This window comes from Topomyia yanbarensis, chromosome 3 (genome assembly GCF_030247195.1).
Source record: "Topomyia yanbarensis strain Yona2022 chromosome 3, ASM3024719v1, whole genome shotgun sequence".
Lineage (NCBI taxonomy): Eukaryota > Metazoa > Arthropoda > Insecta > Diptera > Culicidae > Topomyia > Topomyia yanbarensis.
In genome coordinates, this window is record NC_080672.1 from 24,951,934 (window position 1) to 24,971,004 (window position 19,071).

At 42.1% G+C, this 19,071-nt stretch overlaps 2 protein-coding genes across 4 annotated transcripts; both read right to left on the bottom strand.

The window, feature by feature from the left end:
- Positions 1-713: 713 nt before the first annotated feature.
- Positions 714-18,861, bottom strand: LOC131686843 (uncharacterized). The gene is made up of 16 exons (XM_058970836.1): positions 18,613-18,861; positions 18,082-18,557; positions 16,988-17,967; positions 13,282-13,693; positions 13,050-13,171; positions 12,721-12,778; positions 12,204-12,648; positions 9,520-9,663; positions 9,134-9,474; positions 8,748-8,935; positions 7,944-8,552; positions 6,273-6,551; positions 4,628-5,356; positions 2,579-2,817; positions 2,074-2,525; positions 714-1,803 (listed from the first exon to the last, which is right to left on the bottom strand). The coding sequence occupies exons 1-16, from the start codon at positions 18,751-18,753 to the stop codon at positions 765-767; spliced, it is 6,654 nt and encodes a 2,217-aa protein (XP_058826819.1). The 5' UTR covers positions 18,754-18,861; the 3' UTR covers positions 714-764.
- Positions 6,575-9,971, bottom strand: LOC131689600 (zinc finger protein OZF-like). 3 transcript variants are annotated; one of them, XR_009305426.1, is made up of 5 exons: positions 9,943-9,971; positions 9,724-9,884; positions 9,134-9,663; positions 7,718-8,935; positions 6,575-7,650 (listed from the first exon to the last, which is right to left on the bottom strand). XR_009305426.1 is itself a non-coding variant. In XM_058974808.1 (4 exons), the coding sequence occupies exons 1-3, from the start codon at positions 9,859-9,861 to the stop codon at positions 7,936-7,938; spliced, it is 1,668 nt and encodes a 555-aa protein (XP_058830791.1). In that variant the 5' UTR covers positions 9,862-9,963; the 3' UTR covers positions 6,575-7,650; positions 7,933-7,935. The 3 variants fall into 3 exon arrangements, 1 of the variants encoding a protein (XP_058830791.1); XR_009305425.1 differs by having other exon boundaries at positions 9,724-9,963; XM_058974808.1 differs by having other exon boundaries at positions 7,933-8,935; positions 9,724-9,963.
- Positions 18,862-19,071: the final 210 nt, after the last annotated feature.

Below are 19,071 nucleotides of genomic sequence, written 5' to 3' on the forward strand. Positions count from 1 at the left end.
ATTCGAATCACTCTGTTTACAAATTCCATATAGAAATAATAGTCTCGAGCGAACTTAGAGCGGCTCGCATCCAAAAACGAAATCGGCATAAGGCTGATGGAACCCAGTAAAGTTCAGCCGGAATGCTGGCTGGTTCTAGTTCATTCCGGTTCCAGTGACACATCCTATTCTAGTTCTTTTAGTCTGGCGTCGAAATACTAACTAGAACCAGGCAGAATTCAGGCTGAACTTTACTGGGAACTACCCATTTGACAATCACGTCTTGTATCATAAAAAACAGTTGCTAAAAAACGCATTCAACTAATTTAACGTTCAACTTAGGGTTGCCACTCTTCCGGGTTTGACCCGGAGACTCCTTTGTTGGAGCGGCTGTGCAACAGAAAACTGGATTCTTCACTCTTTGCAAAGTCTCAGAAGACACCGCAGTGTACTTCCCAGGTGCTGCTTCTATCCTGCTTCTTTTCATTTCATGCTAGCTTGTAGGAGGGCAACACTAGTTCGGCTTGTCCTCCACAGCGAGAGTTGTTGGTGCTTTTTTATTCTTTGCGGTTAGCCGAGGAAATTAAATTCTACAACAAACTGCCCGGACAAAAGTATTAACAAACACGAAAAGGTTTGCAGCTTATAGTTAACGGCACTGAGTAGCGCTGCGCATGCCAGCTTATACTCATGTTTCCCAAGAAGTTTTCCCCCAGGTCAGTAAAAATGTAATGTATGTGTATTAAAATTTATTACTGTGTTATTTCTCAAATCCAAACCTAAAACTAATGAACATCCTTTCCACCAGTAGGTTGGTTCTTATCGACTGGTTGGTTACCGCCGGTATCACCAACGTCGTTGGTGGTACCTTCAGGCTTTCCTTTATGTTTTACCATGTGAAAGGCCAGATAGTTAGCCCTAGCGAACACATTGCCACAGATTCCACACTCGTACGTTTGAACTGGTTTGGCGTGACGGGCTCTGTGCTGGATGAGGATGTTTGAACGGTGGAACGCTTTATTGCAGATGTCGCACTGGTACGGTTTTTCTCCGGTGTGAGTGCGTTCGTGCTTTAACAACTGACGATGTTCTCGGAAAAATTTACCACATGCAGTGCACTCGTGGGGCAATTCACCATTGTGCCATCGTGTGTGTCGATTGAGTTCCGTTTGTCTCGAGAATTCTCTGCCACAAATACTACACTTGAAGACTGTGTTATTAGGATCGTTATGCGCTTGAATGTGCATTTGAAGCCGATGCATATGCAGGAATCGTTTGCCACAAATTTCGCATGGGTACACCTTTTCCCCGGTGTGATAGCGCATGTGGAACTTGAGAGTGCTATTTTTGATGAACGCCTTACCGCAGTACTCACATTTAAAGGCTCGTTCTACGACGTGTATACTTCGGTGTCGTCTCAATCCAATTTCGTCTGGGAATACTTCCATGCAGGTCAAACACTGATTAGGCAGTTTACTAGGTCGTCTGCACTGGTGACGAGAAAGCTTTCCTTTGGAGTGGAAAGTTTTGCCACATCCCTTACATTGCTCGACTTTGCCGTCAGCGTGAGTACTCATGTGCAGTAGGAATCGATGTAATGTGATAAACTTTTTACCACAAAACTCACATTTCTTCAGCGCTTCTTTCGTATGGATGCGTTTGTGGTCAGTTAGTAGTTCAAATGACGTGAAACCTTCCCCGCATATTTTACATAGATGCTTCCGCTCGGGTGGTGGACCTCCGTCACCATCGGTTACTTCGTTTGAGCTTTTCACTTCTTGGGCTTGCGGGTGTAGCGCTCGGTGGGTGGCAAGTTGAGCATCACTTAAATAAAAAAAATCAATAATGTGAATTCATTGAAGTCCGGATTGAAAAGTATGCCAAACATGCACTACATTGAAATGATTGTTTAAACGATTGTGGTTTGACCTAGACTGATTCCTGTTCGATATTGCGGTACTAATCAAATTCGCACGATAAAGCAGAATAAGGCCAAAAGGGTTAAAAACATCAATCAAATATCAACGTTTTGTTACATTATTTTGAATGATTGCTAGTAAATCTGTTACAAATAACGTTCAAGACAATACCAACCCTTGGAACTCTGCCCAGCATATATCGCAGGTTACTTTCGGGTGCACTCGCATGTGTGAAGAGACGGCGGCCCGCGACGAAAACCCTCTGCCGCACTCTTGGCAGGCGAATGGCATCTGCTTCGGATCAATAGCAGCAGCGGATTTCGACTTCCTTTTTACTTTTTTCCTATTGCCTGATGATGTTTCAACTGGTAAGGGGAAAGTTCGCAACTCAACCTTAGTTGGTTCACCCAGCGTCTCCAAAACCTGTTCGAAAATAATTTCTTCAACCGGGCCTGGGAGTGTTTTTGGTATTTTATCTGCCGAAAGGATGTTGGTCGAGGAGCCTATTTGCTTATTGCGCAAAATGTCCTGTGTTCGGGTGCAACGAATTCGGTACCGCGTTGACTTGACCAACTCAGTGAAGCAGTTTGCACAAATATTTTTTGGAAACGGGTCATCCTCTGTAATCTGTGACGTCAAGGTTCAGCGATATTTTGGAGTTAAACAAATTTTGAACCTACCGTGACTCCTGTGCAGTTTGCTATCAGTTCACAAATTTTGCTCTCGAACTCGGCCAGAACTCCGAACACACAGTAAACATTGCTGTTATTTTTTATCAAACAGCAGCGACAATGATCTAGCATTAGCGTCTCGGAAGAGCCCATTTCAACCATGCAGCATAACAGAATTTTCTGATTATTAGAATGCAAAACAACTTGGTAAATTTTTAATATCACAAGGATCGCTTTTATATTAAATAAATTTTATTTTTGTATTTTCTGTGTAGGGGAATTTAAATGTCATTTGACAGTACCAATTACACCCAGTCAAAAAAGCAAGTTGCTGGCTAACGGGGAACTATTTGCCAACTCAGAACCGCTGATTGTTTCTTGATTTGCCGGCAAATACAGGGCAGTTAGGGGGATATCTCAAATGCAACCGTTGGGCGATTTGCCGCTGTCATTTTTGCCTCCATATGCGCCTTTAAATCGCCCTTTATAAACTATATGAAAAATGCAAACAATACTTATTTTCGGATTCACTGCAACGGGGAGCAATTTACTTAGCTCTTCGGCATATCGAAAGGCCGGCTGCAGCTAACGTGGTTTAATCCTATTTATTTTTGTTTCTACGGGCTGCGTTTCCTGGCAGTTTCAAAATTTCGGCGGCGAGATAGAGAACGATACAATACGATCGGGGTTTTTGTTTTCCCTTCATTTTTCCTCCATTATCGCGTCCAGACATAGCGATCGTATGTGTGGTGTAGCCAGAACGAATGTCGGTAATAAATATAATAGTTATAATAATTCTTGGTTGATGAATTGATAGTGCTGATAAGGGCTAATTTGTTTTCCTAAAAAAATGTTAATGATTAATAGCACGGAGCTGCCCAAACTAATCATTACAGTAAGTTCATGGAGCCGGCCGAATCCCAATAATCACCTTCTCTCCCGATGTTGTAATGTAGTCTTCTGCCATCTGAAAAGGTTGACTAGTAGAAACTGACCAAAATCAGGATTCTTTCTGTTAAAAATTTATGGCTCGGTTCATGACATTAGCTGGAACCAATCATGAACGAGCTACGGTCGGGCGTTCTAAAATTGATTTTTTCCATTCTATACCCATCGCAAATAAAAAAATTAATCAAAATAGTAAGCCCAGTGGATGAGAAACTAACCATATCATGCGAGTAAAAACCCAAGACAGTCGATAAGGATCTTGCTAATGCCGTTGTTGACAATTTTAGTCAACGTGCATTAAAGGGTTGTTTCCGAACGTATAATCTCCAACATTAAAAAACAACCAGCGTAGGTTTTCGGGGTGATAGGAAGATTATAATAAACCTGTTGGGGCAACGCGGTTACAATGAAAATATTTTTAGGTTAGGTACAGTTCAGTACAGAAAATTTAGGTTTAGTTAAAGAGATATCACTTACGTTTAGACCTTCACTTAGTCTTGCGATCGCTTTCTAATTGATTTGGCAATTCAGTTTATAGTTCAATTGGCTGTCTCCTGCTGAGGAAGTTGATTCCTGTATCGGTTTGTACTGTACTGGCGTCGCTATTACATAGGCTTTTAGGTTAGGATAGCATAAGTAATTTAAGTTAGTTTTAACTCTCAGTTCAAGTATTTAGCATATAGAATCTCATCTTCTAGGCTTGTAAGTAGATGTAAGTTAGATTTTAAAGCGGTAATTTTAGGCTTAATAAACCCAATAAAGTATTTCAATAATTCAATTTATAAATTCACTCACTTGTACAATAAATTTTCACACGTTCTTCTGCCTGATTCTAGTTGTCTACTCACCGGGATCACACATGACAGCTGCTATACAGTCTATACCTGCCGAAGTGACACTTGACGGGTGTCTATACCTGCCATGACCCCAGTGGGCTTGTTCCTACGGTTCGATGCATTCAGAGTGCAGACCAAGGCATGTAGCTGATGAGGTGCGCGCGGACCAGTTGGGTCCGATAACACTGCCCCCCTGTACGCCATCCTGTGGTTGGCTTACTTCACGTCGCGCTGAACATCCAGGACAGCAACCTTGGCTACAGGCTGTTCGTACACGCCATTCGCCGTCCGTACAGTGGCTGACCGTCTCTGGAATTGCAGGTCTCAATGATCTTTCCCTTCGGCCAACAGTTTCTCGGAAATATCGGATCGACGATGACAACGACGTCTCCTACACATACGGGTTTCGTATGGATGAACCACTTCATCCTTCGGGTGATCATCGTGGGGAGAGCAGGAGATTCATCATCGATCGGAACGTGGGTCAATGGCCGAGAGTTCACTACGTTCTCAATCTCAGTCAGAAGGCTCCGGAGTACTTCATCGGTCGGTTTCTTCGTCAGGCTGATGGCAGCCAGATTCTTTTTAACAGTGCGGATCAGGCGTTCCCAACTGCCGCCCATGTGCGGCGAAGCTGGAGGGTTGAACAACCATTTAGTTTCGGAGCTGACGAACTCTGCCATTATCGCCTGTTGGTCGATAGCGGACTCGGCATTCCGTAGTTTTCGACTTGCGCCGACAAAGTTTGTCCCACGGTCGCTGTATATCATCCTGGGCGAACCGCGATGGGCGATAAAGTTGCGCAGAGCCATGATGCATGAGTCCGTGCTAAGTGAGTGTACCAGCTCAATGTGTATCGCACGAATGGTTAAACAGGTGGCGAGCATTCCCCATCGTTTTTCCACTCTACTACCTATGACGACCTCCATTGGCTCGAAGTAGTCTATCCCAACCGACGTGAATGGACGTGAGAATGCCGCGAGCCGTGCTGGCGGGAGATCGGCTATGATTGGAGGACGGGGAACTGAGTTATCATTTTTACAACGTTGACATTGCCTTCTGACTTTAGCGTAGCAAACTCGTAGTCGCGAAATCTACCCTTCATCCCCGTTGATCGAGTACGGGCGTTAGCTGGTACAGTTCGCTGTTTTTTGGAATTTGCTTGCGTGGCTCTTCCAGAAATTCCTGTGCCCTACGCAATAGGGTCACTTTTCCTTGGTACGCTTCCAGTTGCGCGTGGCGATGAAAGTAGCTCTCTGCTTTCTTGAGCTCTTCTGTTGTTGGTGGGCCCGAAACGATCGGCTTCCCTTGGAGTTGCAGTTGGCTGGAAGGTGGTATACATATCCGACGATATTGACGAGTCGCTTCCAGCTGGAGAACTTATTCACATCTATTACTGCTTCAGGGACCGTGTAGTGTAACAGAAAATTGGGGAGAAGCTCTGCGATTGTGGAACCGCTTTTGGTTGGCGATTGTGGCCACTCCGCTTCCGGACGCCAAAGAAAATCTGGTCATTTAAACCATCTACTGTCAAGAGTCATATCCGGCTGACCATTTGGTAGCGTCATCGGCTACGTTCAGCTTAGTGGGCACCCAGCGCCATTCATTTATTTCAGTAATTTAGAGAATCTCGCTAACTCGACACGCTACAAACTGGGAGTACCGTCGATGATCCGAGTTTATCCAGCACATTACGTCCCAGGAATCAATCCAGAAAAAACGGTAAGAGATTGGAATAGAAAGGGATTCTCGAATCGATCGTGCTAATCTTGCACCTACAACAGCTGCTTGGAGTTCAAGCCTCGGAATTGAAGTGAATTTCAGTGGTGCCACCCGTGTCTCGACCGAGACTAGAACACACTCCACGATCTTGTTCTGGACAAAGCGTAGATATACGGCGGCGGCAAAGCCGTTCTCACTGGCATCGACAAATGTGTGCAGCTGTACTTCATAATTTGCACTGGAACTAGTCCGAATACGGTGGCATCGCGGTACCGTGACCTGTTCCACTCGCGGAAGAACCTGCAGCCACCGCTTCCACTTCTCGAACGAAAATTCGCTGATCGGGTCATCCCACTGAACGCCAGATCGCCAAACTTCTTGGCGGCAAGTTGGCAATCTGGCGTTCAGTGGGATGACCCGATCAGCGAATCTTCGTTCGAGAAGTGGAAGCGGTGGCTGCTGGTTCTTCATCTGTACTGAAGTAAATGTGATTGCTCTCACACCTCAACATTTAGACGAAGACTCTCTTGTTGATATTCGTTGTTTTCCATCTTCGCTCGTTTGATTGGGTCACACGAGCTTCCGACTGTCTATTGCTTCCGATCGTTATCTGATATCCAGTTTCCATCGCTGGCCAGGATACGGTATGGCTCCGAAATGATCTGCATTTGCGCTCTGCTACAGATTGCCGTAGCAAATGTTGTGCTGTGTCGTAGTGGTTGAGGTTAATTTGCGTTACCTCCACTGTGATTTCGTTGCAGTCACCTGTTTGAAGGTCGGATATCGTAGGCCATGTAACATGTCTGTCGGCAGTTTTTTGCCTTGTGGCCTTCTTCCCCGCACCTTATGCATAATTTGCTCCTACCAGGTCCACTGCAGATTCTCGCCAGGTGGCCGAACTCTTGACCTTGAAGCACACTTCCGGTCGCTAAGGACATACCGGTGGACATACCGACCAGTCAACTTTGATCTTCTCAGTTTTAAGTGGTTTGCTGCTTCGACTGGAAGCCTAACCGAAGTAGCTTGCGCGCCGAAAGGTCTCTTTCTCATTCGGATCGGTATCTGCACTTTTCCAAGTTCGCACTGTCCTTTCAGAGTTTCTCTTAGCTTTTCTTCCGAGGATATTTCATATAAGTTCTTACATTGGATGGTTGCCTCCGGAGGCTTTCAGTTCCGCCATTTTGTCCGTAGCTTTCTCGGTGAGCTTTTCATAAGTAGAGCTGTGTGACTTCGGCTCCTTTTTCAATTCCAGGATCATCTCTCCGGAGCGGGTGCGCCTGATTTTCTTAACGTCTGAGCACAGCTCCTTGAGTACCGGGTTAATCCGCATCACGCGCAGTTCCTTCCCGTACCTGTGCTTCACATTTGTTTCGTCCCTTGAAGAACTTTCGCTTTTCGGACCTATCCATGCTGTTTGCCTTCCGTGACGACTTTGGCGTTTTACCCACCTTAGTGGCTGTTTCGTTCGCTACGCGTACCACTATGTCGGGAACCTTCTTGTGTTTCTTGGTACCTCTCGATCTCGCATCACCTGGCGAAGCCCTTCGCCTCTTCGTTAATTTTGAAAAAGGGGCCCTATATTGAAAAGAAAGTCATTAGTCACGACAAAAACATAGTATCAGACATTTGTGGTTGTTTTAACCTAGTTCAAGCATACATCGACTTCCTGAGACTATCACCTTGTACTCCTTTGCTACCAAACCAGTATTAAACTAATTAAGCATTCAAAATAGTGCTATAGGACAACCATGCAAAACATAAGATTCTCAAACATTTTTCAACATTTCATGTACGCAACCGTGTATTTCTCAAAATTCAATGCAAAGCAAATCTAGAAATATCGTACAAGTAACTGACACGTTAGCTACTCAGCAGCTGATCCGTTGTCCCTTCCGCGTTACGAATCTTTTTTTGTTCTTCGTTAATATGCTTCTTCATGTGAAATTTCAGATAGTTGGCGGCACTAAACGTAATGTCGCATATTGTGCATTGGTGCGTTTTTACTGGCCGATTGTGGAACGCTTTGTGTTGCCTGAAGACGTCGGGAGAGGCATACGTTTTATCACAGATGTCGCACTTGAATGGCATATCTCCGGTATGCTTTCGTTCGTGCATTAGTAAGTCCCGGCGTTCTCGGTACAGTTTACCACATGTAGTGCATTCGTGCGGCAATTCTCCACTGTGCCATCGCATGTGCCGCTTGAGCTCAGACTGTCGAAGGAATTCTTTGTCGCAAAGAGTACATTTTCCGGGAGTGTTGTCGGGTTCGTTATGTATTGGCATATGTTTCCGTAGACGAGTAATATGTAGGAATCGTTTACCACAAATTTTACAAGTCGGCATATCCTCATCAGAATGGTAGCGCTGGTGAATCGCCAGATTTCTTTCCTCGATGAAAGTTTTACCGCATTGTTCGCACTTATGCGATTTACGTTCCGGATCATGCTGACGCCGGTGCCTTATCAGGTTGAGGGGATCTGCAAAAACCTCAAAACAAACCAAACACTGATTCGGTTTATTAAACGCGCGTTTGCATTTGTGTCGTGTGAATTTTCTCCTGCTATGGAAGAGTCTACCGCACGACTGACACTGATCAACTTCACCGCGTTCGTGTTGTTTCAGATGGCTCAAGTAATTAGATTCCAAAATAAATTTTTTGTCACATATCTCACATTTTATCGACGATTTGTGACGTGGCTTGTGATTAGATAACTGCAGTTTCGATGTAAACACTTTACCACAGACTTCGCATGGGTACGTTAGTATTTCATTTTTTGAACCGCTTGCCATGACGACATTAACGTCCTGAGCTTCTTCTGGGGGATGTTTTTCCCTTTGGTGTCTCGCAAGTTCAGCTAAGCTGAAAACAGAAATTTAGATTGAACAGCCGATTAGATATTGCACAGAATTCAAGCTACATGCTAAGTTGAACATATAGGATCTAACCCTTACGTTGTTCATTTCTTGTTTTTAGTTCAAAACTAATAAGCAACACCTTTTTTTAAACTTTTTGTTAAGATATTAAAGTTACATTCGAATTAGTAGAAAAGAAACAAACCTTATAAACGCCTCATCGCACATAAGGCATTTCTTTTTCGGATGGAAGCGCATATGAGTGAGCAGGTTGGCCCGGGTGGCAAATTTTTTGCTACACAGCAGACAGGGAACCAGCAACCGCGCGAGATTGAAACGGGCTGTCGGCTGGATATTAATTGATTTTACTTTTGGATCATTCGATTCGTTTCGCTGTGCTTCCTCAGCTAAGGGATCAAATTCCAGCTGAAAATCAATGGGCTCTTCTTTTACTTCGTTCACCCATTCTGTTTCCAAATCTAGTACATCTTTCTGATCATCTTCTATTTCGACCAACCATTCGGTTTCCATATCAAGCTCATCATTCTGAGGTTGTAAATAACTTGATTGTTCATCAGATATCGGACTTACAATCTGACTGGAAACCGTAGATGATTGTTTCTCGTGCAAGATACTCTGCGACTGGATGCAGCGATTTCGAAAACGCGTAGCCTCCACTAGCTCGCAATAACATTTCCCACAGATAAACTTCGGGTAATCATCTTTCTCTGTGATCTAGAATCATATCCAACGAATTCATGTTTTTATCTGAGACTTCAAGATTATTGAACCTACCGTGACTCCGCTGCAATTTGCAATCAAATCACAGATTTTGCTCTCAAATTCTTCTAAAGTTGCGAACACGGAGTAGTCCTTACTTTTTTCTGTTAGACAGCACCGACAGTGGTCCGATAATGGGACAATAGAAGACATGTTCAATTTTTGTGTACAAAAATCTAAAAATTTTATTTAAAATATTTATAAAACACGTCTGATGTAAATAATATTATCAACCTATATCAACGATGAATGAACACGAGACTGTTTTGTTTAAAGTTTTGGGTGAACCAGGGTGACCAGTTGCATCAATGCATGCATCTCCTCTGTGATTGCAGCACTGTTCAAGCGGCAAGCACATTGATACCTGAGTGCATATAAGAACAATGTGGTAAAGCTAAGTTGGGGAGCAAGTCTCCCTTTGATAGTGTACGTAAGCCTAATAAGTAAATAATCAGCAAGTTAAAATGTGTGACGTAGAAATGAATGTTGGTCCAAGGGATGTAATACGAAATTAAAAAAAAATTATTTTGTTTATCGGTAAATAGTGCAATTTAAAATATTTTTTTTAGAAACTATAAAACTAATTGATTCTCTGATAGATATGGGATATAATCAACTAATTGTTGAATAATATTATGTTTTAGGGCCGATTTCTTCACCCTCGCTTAACTTTTAAACCAGGTTCACCAGTACCTTTAAACCTGGCTTAAACATTAAGCGAGGGTGAAGAAATCAACCCTTAGTTAAAAATCGATTTTTCTAACTTTATAAGACTTGTGAATATTTCGGCTAGAGTTTCTATATGGTTTTGATAAAAAAGTTGTGTACGTTAGATTTTTTTATTGTTAGTTAATAATGTGAATCAGCTTTCGAGATTTTTTTCGTATCACTGCACTACGTTCATCGATACCTTTATTGCTATCGCCAACTGCATTGCGTCGATTTCGGTTTAAATTTTTGTATTTATGCATTTTTTGTTCCTGAATCGTTTTTTGTAGATGCCTGATTCGTATATTTATCCGTTTTTTTGTGTATTCATTAATGACACGCTCAGGCACATCAGGAAATTCTTTTCGTAGTTTCCGAATTGTGCGTTCCCGGACATTTTTCGGGTTCCTGAAGCCTGGCTCGTTTAAACCCTCACCGGTATCATGCATCCAAGTGAAACAAGAGTCCATGCGATCAGCAACTTCCACCCAATCGCTCGAAGGTTGCATTAATCCACCGTAAGACAAATCTTCAACGTAGTTTTCCTTGTTAAATCCATCTTCGATATCCTCCAATGAACGCGTATAATCTCCCATATTTGGAAACTCTTTCACCATCGTACGAGCCATGTATCCAAAAGCATATTGCATGCCATCCAATTCTTCTAGGGAACGATTTTTCGGTGTATACTCCCAAGATTCAACATCATCTTCATCGCTAAACATATCTTCGGACACGGTACTTGAATCAGTAGTCATTTTTTTTCGTCTGAACATTTTAGTAATCAAATAATCTTCCTCCACAAATATATTGTCCGTATTTTGATTCCTTTTCAACTGAGCGGTTAAATTTTTACCAAGTATAACTAAACGAAGCCGATCTAATGCTTGAAGAGGTGAGGGATGATCGTGTGTCCCACCGTTTAATCTTAATATAGCGAAGAGGTTTTCAATGAAATCTTGGTTTAATTTGAAAGTCATTAAAAATGAAATATCGTATGCTTTGTGCATAAGGATGAATAGTTGTTTAATGGATATAATCGAAACCAATACAGCCTTTTGGAATATCTACAAATAAATAGTTACGAAACATGACTCATGACCATGTATGAATTAGTCTTTTTATTTGAAAGTACCTGAAGATGGGATGCTGCAGGTAACGAGTGTTTACTCAAGGTTCTTATGTTTGTCATCATGATGGCCATATTGTCCAGAACTTTATTTTGGATGGTTAAATTTTGGCCGTAACATTTTTTCGTGGGTACTGATTGATATATTTGGTGGGAGTTCATTACATCAAACCATGAGTTAACATCTTCGATGATTTCCGCCAGTAAAATCGCTTCCTCGTATTCGCCAAAATGTCGTCGAAGATTAATTGCCGTCGAATGACTTAATAATTCAGCAGCTAGCCGTACATTTTGTCTTTCCGCACCAGTGACAGAAACGTGTTTCACTGTCAGTTTGAACAATGAGTTATATTCAATCATCTTTGATTCGCATACTTGTGGATCAAACGGCATTTTTAGAGTAGAACCTTTCTTAATTAATAATACAAGAAACTTCTTGGTTATCAGCTTCCCTAAAAAGTATACATATATATTAAAATGTTGCAAACGAATATTTTTAATATTATGCACGATACCAACCCTTATAATAGAAACCGTGATCCAGTAGCCAATTTCTGATTAACTTTAGAATGTGTGGAGCGTCCGGAAAGAAAAACACATTTTCATTTGTAACTGGATGTTTCATTGCGGTTATTTCCTTTGTGTAATCAACACCAACTTCTTTCCAAATTGCCATATTACCTCCACCACAATCATGTACATTGGCGACAACTGTGAACCCAATTGCATACAATCGAGAAATCAGATCATCCAGAATTACTTTAGACATCTGTCGATCAAAATCAGCAAAAATAGGTTGCTTCCATTTGGCGAACAGTCCACGAGCGGATACAACTTGTAACTCTTTGTGCGGCCCGAGTATGTCGTCGTTCCTTTTATCATGCTCAACAGTTGCATTCACTGACATTTCATCAAATCCTAGAACAACTACTCGCTCACGTTGCGACATGTGTTTTCCGGCGATTCCAAGCAAAGTTAAAACATCGGTTAGAACACCGCGGCGCATATTTACACACGATGCCCATTCACGAAGGCTTCGTAGACACGGTAAGGGAATTTTGAAATCTTTGCGAACAATTTCATAACCAGGTTGGCTGTGATATCTGAAATAATAAAAAACGTAGTAAATCATTGTATTACTATTTCATTTCATAATTTCTAGAACGTCATTTTACCTCAAAGAGAATGCCATAGCGATCTCCTCTGAAGTCCAAACTACCTTCTTCTTCACGCCTAAGATCAAGTCGACTTGATTTGGAGTAAAAATCTGACGAAAAGCAGAGCGCACACGATCCTGAACGAATTTTTCCGAAACAGTTCCGACATCCTTACAGGACTTTCGAAGAAGTTCAACGTTTTCAGTGAGTTCAAGTATTTGCTTCTCACTCTTGATTGCCTGGATACTTATTTGTTTTTGTAGAGACCGGATTACTGTATCTTTAGCCCGTAACTAAAAATGTAAATATTAGAGAAACTGCTATTCAATTAATCAGTTGGATTCTACCTGTGATCTCAGCCGTCGGATTACTCGTTGATGTTCGCTTACCACTGAACGCAACTCTGCGATCGTACGCCACTTTGGTAATTTCCTCCGCTCGGCATTTGTGCGACTGATTGCGTTCGATGCTGCAGGTACAAAGGGCTCAATAGCAGTGTTTGGGTCTAGTCGTTCATGTTGTACTTCAGATTCAATAATCTGCACGGCATTACAAAGCGCTTCTAATCCATTTTCAAACCCTTCGTAAGATTGTTTAAAGAGGGAACCTGATGCAATATTTATATTTCCGTTATCTGCCTCTGTCGCAGAAATGCCATCGATGCAAACTAAATGTTCCACTTTGCTGGTATTATCATCACTGCTCAGTAGTGTACTGTGCAACACAGGAACGAAGATTTCATCTGCGCGCTCATTTGAGTTGTTAGCTTTCTGTGCACTGATTGCAGATTCGTCGTTTCCCAATTGGTTTTGGAGCAATTCTGAAACACGTTTTTCCATCGCTGCAGCAATTCCAACGAGTGCCGGACTTCTCTTTGTCGTATCATGGTAATCCAACAGCTCCGCAACCAAAGCACACTGTTCTTTCCGAGCGACTCGTTTTGACCGTGCAGATGCATTTTCTGGAAGAGGTGTACGTAACAACGGCACGGCTGGAAAAAAATTTCGAACATATTTGATACTAGTAAGAATATGAAATTATACAGCTTACCTTCTTTCGAGAGAGTAGCTCGCGAGTTTTGTAAATATCGGTTTTCGTAATCAGCTGCACTAAAATGTAGCGAGCAAACGTATATGCCGGTGGTATTTGTAGGAAGTCCGCAAAATTTCAACCACCTCTGGCGAATGGAGTTGGTTTGTGGCAATGCATGTAGTGTAATTCGCTTACCGGTTGTTTTAATTTTATATGTGGTGATTCCACATGTTTTAATAGCACACTTCGGCATTTTACATCGAGTTACGATAATTTAAACAGAAAATGTAATCGAAATGAAATGATTACCAACGATTCACTACTATGGAAAATGTGTAAACAACTAGTTCTACGTCACCATGTTTCACTTCCCCTGTGCGATAATGTATACATAGAGAGTTTTCACGAACATTTTGAAAATATCGCTTTTTTCACATACACCATCAAAAGTTTTGCCTCGGGATTGCCACACCTTTATAGAATACATTGATATAAGAAGAGTGACGACACTGTCAAAATTGGAACAATGGTTATTTGTCAATGTCATTCCAAACGAGTCAAATCCATATATTTTGAGAGGTCATTTGTTCTTTTGGAATATTACTGACAGATAATCATGACAGTTGTCTTCACTCTCCTTACATACACTCTGATTGATACTATAATCAAAAGATTTCTGATGGAGTGTCGTACTTTTTTTTTTTTTTTATTTATTATAGAGGTTTTAACCTTAAGGTCATTCGCCTCTTCGGGTTAGAACTATCTCTTATGAGAAATTTCTAACCCTATGTGCGGGGTCGGGACTCGAACCCAGGTGCGCTGCGTACAAGGCAATCGATTTACCAACTACGCTACGCCCGCCCCCACTAGTGTGTCGTACTGTCGTCTACGCTTGCAGAAAGGTGAAGAATCGAACCGTACGTCCAAGCCGCTACGCTGGTAGGGTGCTTGATGTGTGCTACGCTTACCACTCGAACTGATATTTTTGCGGCGATAAATTACTGTAGCCTTTTTCAAAGCCGCATTGGATGAGGATTGGACTCATTTAAAACGCATGTTGCGATATGTTAAGGGTTCGTTGGACAATGGGCTAACGTTTGAAGCGGACAGTGTGGCGCCTGCACTTGAAGCATACTGCGATGCTGACTGGGCAACTGGTGTGGTAGAAAGACGCTCACTAACGGGATACGTTTTCAAGGACTGAAGCTGAACTGGTTGCGTTGTGTACAGCTGTTTGCGAAGGTATGTGGCTTAAGCGGTTGATTCAGGAACAGGGTTACAAAATGACCGCTACTGTAGCAAAACACAATAAAGATTGTTCGTGAGCCAAAGGTTAGAAGCCGTCTTAAGCACGTCTTGAACATCAGTTCGTCTGCGATTTAGGGCAGCAGGGGCAGATTAAGTTACGGTACGTCCCGATGGAGGAACAAGAAGCGGACATAATGACGAAGGGGTTACCTGCAGGACAGTTTCAGTTCAGAAGAAGACTGAATCTAACAAATTAAGCCGGGGTAACGAGAGAGCAATTTATGTTCAGTACATTTTTTTAACTGTCTTATCCCTCAATTCGTGAACACGGTTGGCAACCTAAATGTCAGATACTTTTTCCGGTTTCTTTTTTGAAACAAAAGTTCGCAGAATAAACACGTTTTCGTTTGAGTGCGATAAGCGAATTGACCTTTTTTGATCCGAAATCTCTTTCCGCCAATACCGTGCTCGTACATGAACCGTGGAAAGGTCTATGAGTCGGATTCTATATAGGCGAGGCTCTCTCGCTGATACTCTGGAAATTGACGACAATAAATTGCGATTTGCGTGTTAATGCAATATTTTCGTTTACTACTGATAACCGTAATTCGCTGGTTGGCCACCTTTTGACAGGACCGCTTTTTAGTTGGACCTTCGCTAACTGGACCATTGTCCAACTAAAAAGCATCTGTATGTCAAAATCTCGTGTCAAACGTACATTGACAATCTGACAATAATTAGAAATAACAGATGCATTTACACTACTGATATCTCATTTGAAGAGTTCTTGAAATCTATCAGTGGGTTCAACAAGCGAATAAAATTCGTTAACTGGACAGAGGCTGTGGCCCACTCAGCGAATAAGGACTGTATCGGTACTGACAACATGATTAAAAAAAGGGTTTCCCACGACTTTGAGTTGCTGTATCGATTTTGATGGTTAGTTTCAGCATATTTAAGACTAAGAGAAACGAAAGCACCTTCGTATTTTTGCAATATTTTCTCTAATAAACAAAAATTATACACGAACTTTAACCCATATAGTGCAACGATTCCACATATTCTTTGGATACGATGTGAATACTTTTAATCCACATGAATATTCTCTTCTAATAACCAGTTGAAGCTGTCTGCCGTCAATTTTCATCCGATGTGCTAATGAAGTGACCATTAAGACACTAGTTTGAACTTACCAAGCCGTAACGCGGGTGGTGTCGTGAAAACTGTAGGAGTTCAGAACAGCTTGAAGCAACGACAACCTAGCTTGTTTTTGGAAGGAAATAGATGAGAGCAGACGCAAAAGCTCCAGTCACGACACTGGTGTAGTTCTAAATGTATATAATTCAAAACAACATGTCTTGAATCTGCCATCGAGCCTAGTTTGCCTACCGTACATAACTAGACTCATTGGTCCCCCTGTACGCACTAGTCACTTCGGATGTTCACTTCCACACAAATTACTATTACTGATTTCACGTAAGAATGTTGATCTTACATGGGTGGCTTCAGGAACGAAAATCATTCCAAACTAAATTAAGCACTCAAATTAGCGAGATATGCGGCCCTATTCTGCGCGACGTGTGACGACTAAACTCGCCTCACTTTATCCCTTAAAGGCGCAAAGCAATTTTTTCAAATTTTCTGAAAATTGCCTAACAGTTTTAATACGTTACTATGATAATTTTGAGATGGTTTTCGCAATGTTGTTTTAAAACAACATTGCGCATTTAAGGGTTATGTGACTTTTCTCACCCGATTCTGAGAGTCGACTTGGATGAGGTGAGATTCCCCATTGCGGTTATATGGGTGTCTCACGTCACCCGAAGTGACTCTTCAGAATTGGGTGAGAAAAGTCACGTAGAGGTGAGATTAGTCGTCACACGCCGCGCAGAATAGGGCCGATGGTTTTCTATGCAAAATATAATATCATAAATGTTTGCATTTGTTTATTTCTCATAATTCAATACGACAAAACCTCGAAATACTTATACAAAGACGTCTTAGCTGTTCAGCAGTTGATCCGCTGTCTGCTCAGCGCTTTGGGTCGTTTTTTGCTCATCGTTGGTATGCTTCTTCATGTGAAATCTAAGATAGTTAACGGCAGTAAACGTATTGCCGCAAATGGTGCACTGATGCGTCTTTACTGGCCGGTCGTGAAGCGCTTTGTGTTGTCTTAGGACGTCCCGAGAGCAAAATGCTTTATCACAGCGGTCACACTGGAACGGCTTTTCTCCGGTATGCTTTCGTTGGTGCGTTAGTAAATGGCGACGTTCTCGGTACAGTTTACCACAGATGGTACACTCGTGCGGCAATTCTCCATTGTGCCATCGAATGTGTCGCTTGAGCTCAGACTGTCGAAGGAATTCTTTGTCGCAAAGAATACATTTGCCGGGAGTGTTGTCGGGTTCGTTATGTATTGGCATATGTTTCTGTAGACGGGTAATATGTAGGAATCGCTTGCCACAAATGTCACATGTTGGTATATCTTCATTGGAGTGGTAGCGCTGATGAATCGTCAGGTTTCTTTTCTCGATGAAAGTTCGATCGCATTGGTCGCATTTATATGATTTACGTTCCGCATCATGCAGACGCCGATGCCTCGTCAGGTTAAGAGTATCTGTAAAAATCTCTAAACAAATCAAACATTGATTCAACGGGCGTTTGCATTTATGTCGCGTAAATTTTTTCCTGCAATGGAAGATTCGACCACACGTCTGACACTGATCGACTTTGCCACGCTCGTGTTGTTTCATATGACGCAAGTATCTAGATTCCATAATAAATTTTTTGTCACATATCGAACATTTCTTCAACGATTCGCTAAGATGACGGGGCTTATGGTTAGATAACTGCTTTTTCGAAGGAAAAACTTTACCACAGACGTCGCATGGGTACGTTAGTATTTCATTTTTGAATGGAACGCTTGGCAGGGCGACTGCTTCTGAAGGATGTTTTTCCTCTTGGTGCTTCGTAAGATTAGCTTGGCTGAAAACAGAAAGTTGAAATTAGATCGCCGCTTGCGAATCTTGCACAGAATACGAGATATGTGCTGTAATTGAGTTGTAAGCTATATAACATTAGTAGTAAAAAAAAACAAACCTCTCGAACTCCTCATCGCAGATAAGGCAGGGTAATTTTGGATGAAAACGCATATGCGTGAGAAGGTTGGCTCGGGTGGCAAATTTTCTGCTACACAGTTCACAGGGAACCAGCAGCTGCGCCGGATCGAAAAGAACAGCTGGCTGAACATTGTTTGTCGCGGCTACTTTTGGAGCATTCGATTCATTTCGCTGTGCTTCCTCAGATAAGGGATCATACTGCAGCTGAAAATCTATGGGTTCCTCTTTTACTTGAATCAACAGTTCAGGTTCCATAGCTAACATATCATCTTGAGGCAGCGAGGAGATTGCCTGTTCACATGATATCGAACCTGTACTACTATTGGAAAGCTGAGATTGTTCCTTGTGCAAGACACTCTCCGACTGAATGCATCGAACACGGAAGCGCGTGGCCTTGACCAGCTCGTAAAAACATTTTCTGCAGATGAACTTCGGGTAATCATCATTTTCTTTGATCTAAAAGTATACCGACAATCAAATGTTTTTTTTTGTTTGAAATTATTGAACCTACCGTGATTCCGCAGCAATTTGCAATCAGGTCGCAGATTTTGCTCTCGAATTCCTCCAAAGTGGCGAACACGGAGTAACTGTTGCTTTTATTTTCTTTTAGGCAACACCGGCACTTGTTGGATAACGGGTCAACAGAAGACATGTTTAATCTCCGTACCCAATCGAAAAGATCCAAATACTTATTTATTTCAACATTTTAATAACCATTTTGAAATATCAACAACGCACGAACCAGACTATTTTCTTTTGACTGATGCAGGGTGGCCAGATTTATCGATCCTCGTATCTCCTCTATGACTGCAGCGAAAATTTCGACAATCTTATATTCGCGATCTAACGCTGGGTGTCGACGGTTAGATGGCACGAGAGTGCAATGATGATGTTTTGATTTTCACCTATCAAAATGCATCGAGAAGAAAATTCCATCGTGAACCGACAAATGGGCCTAACTAACGAATGT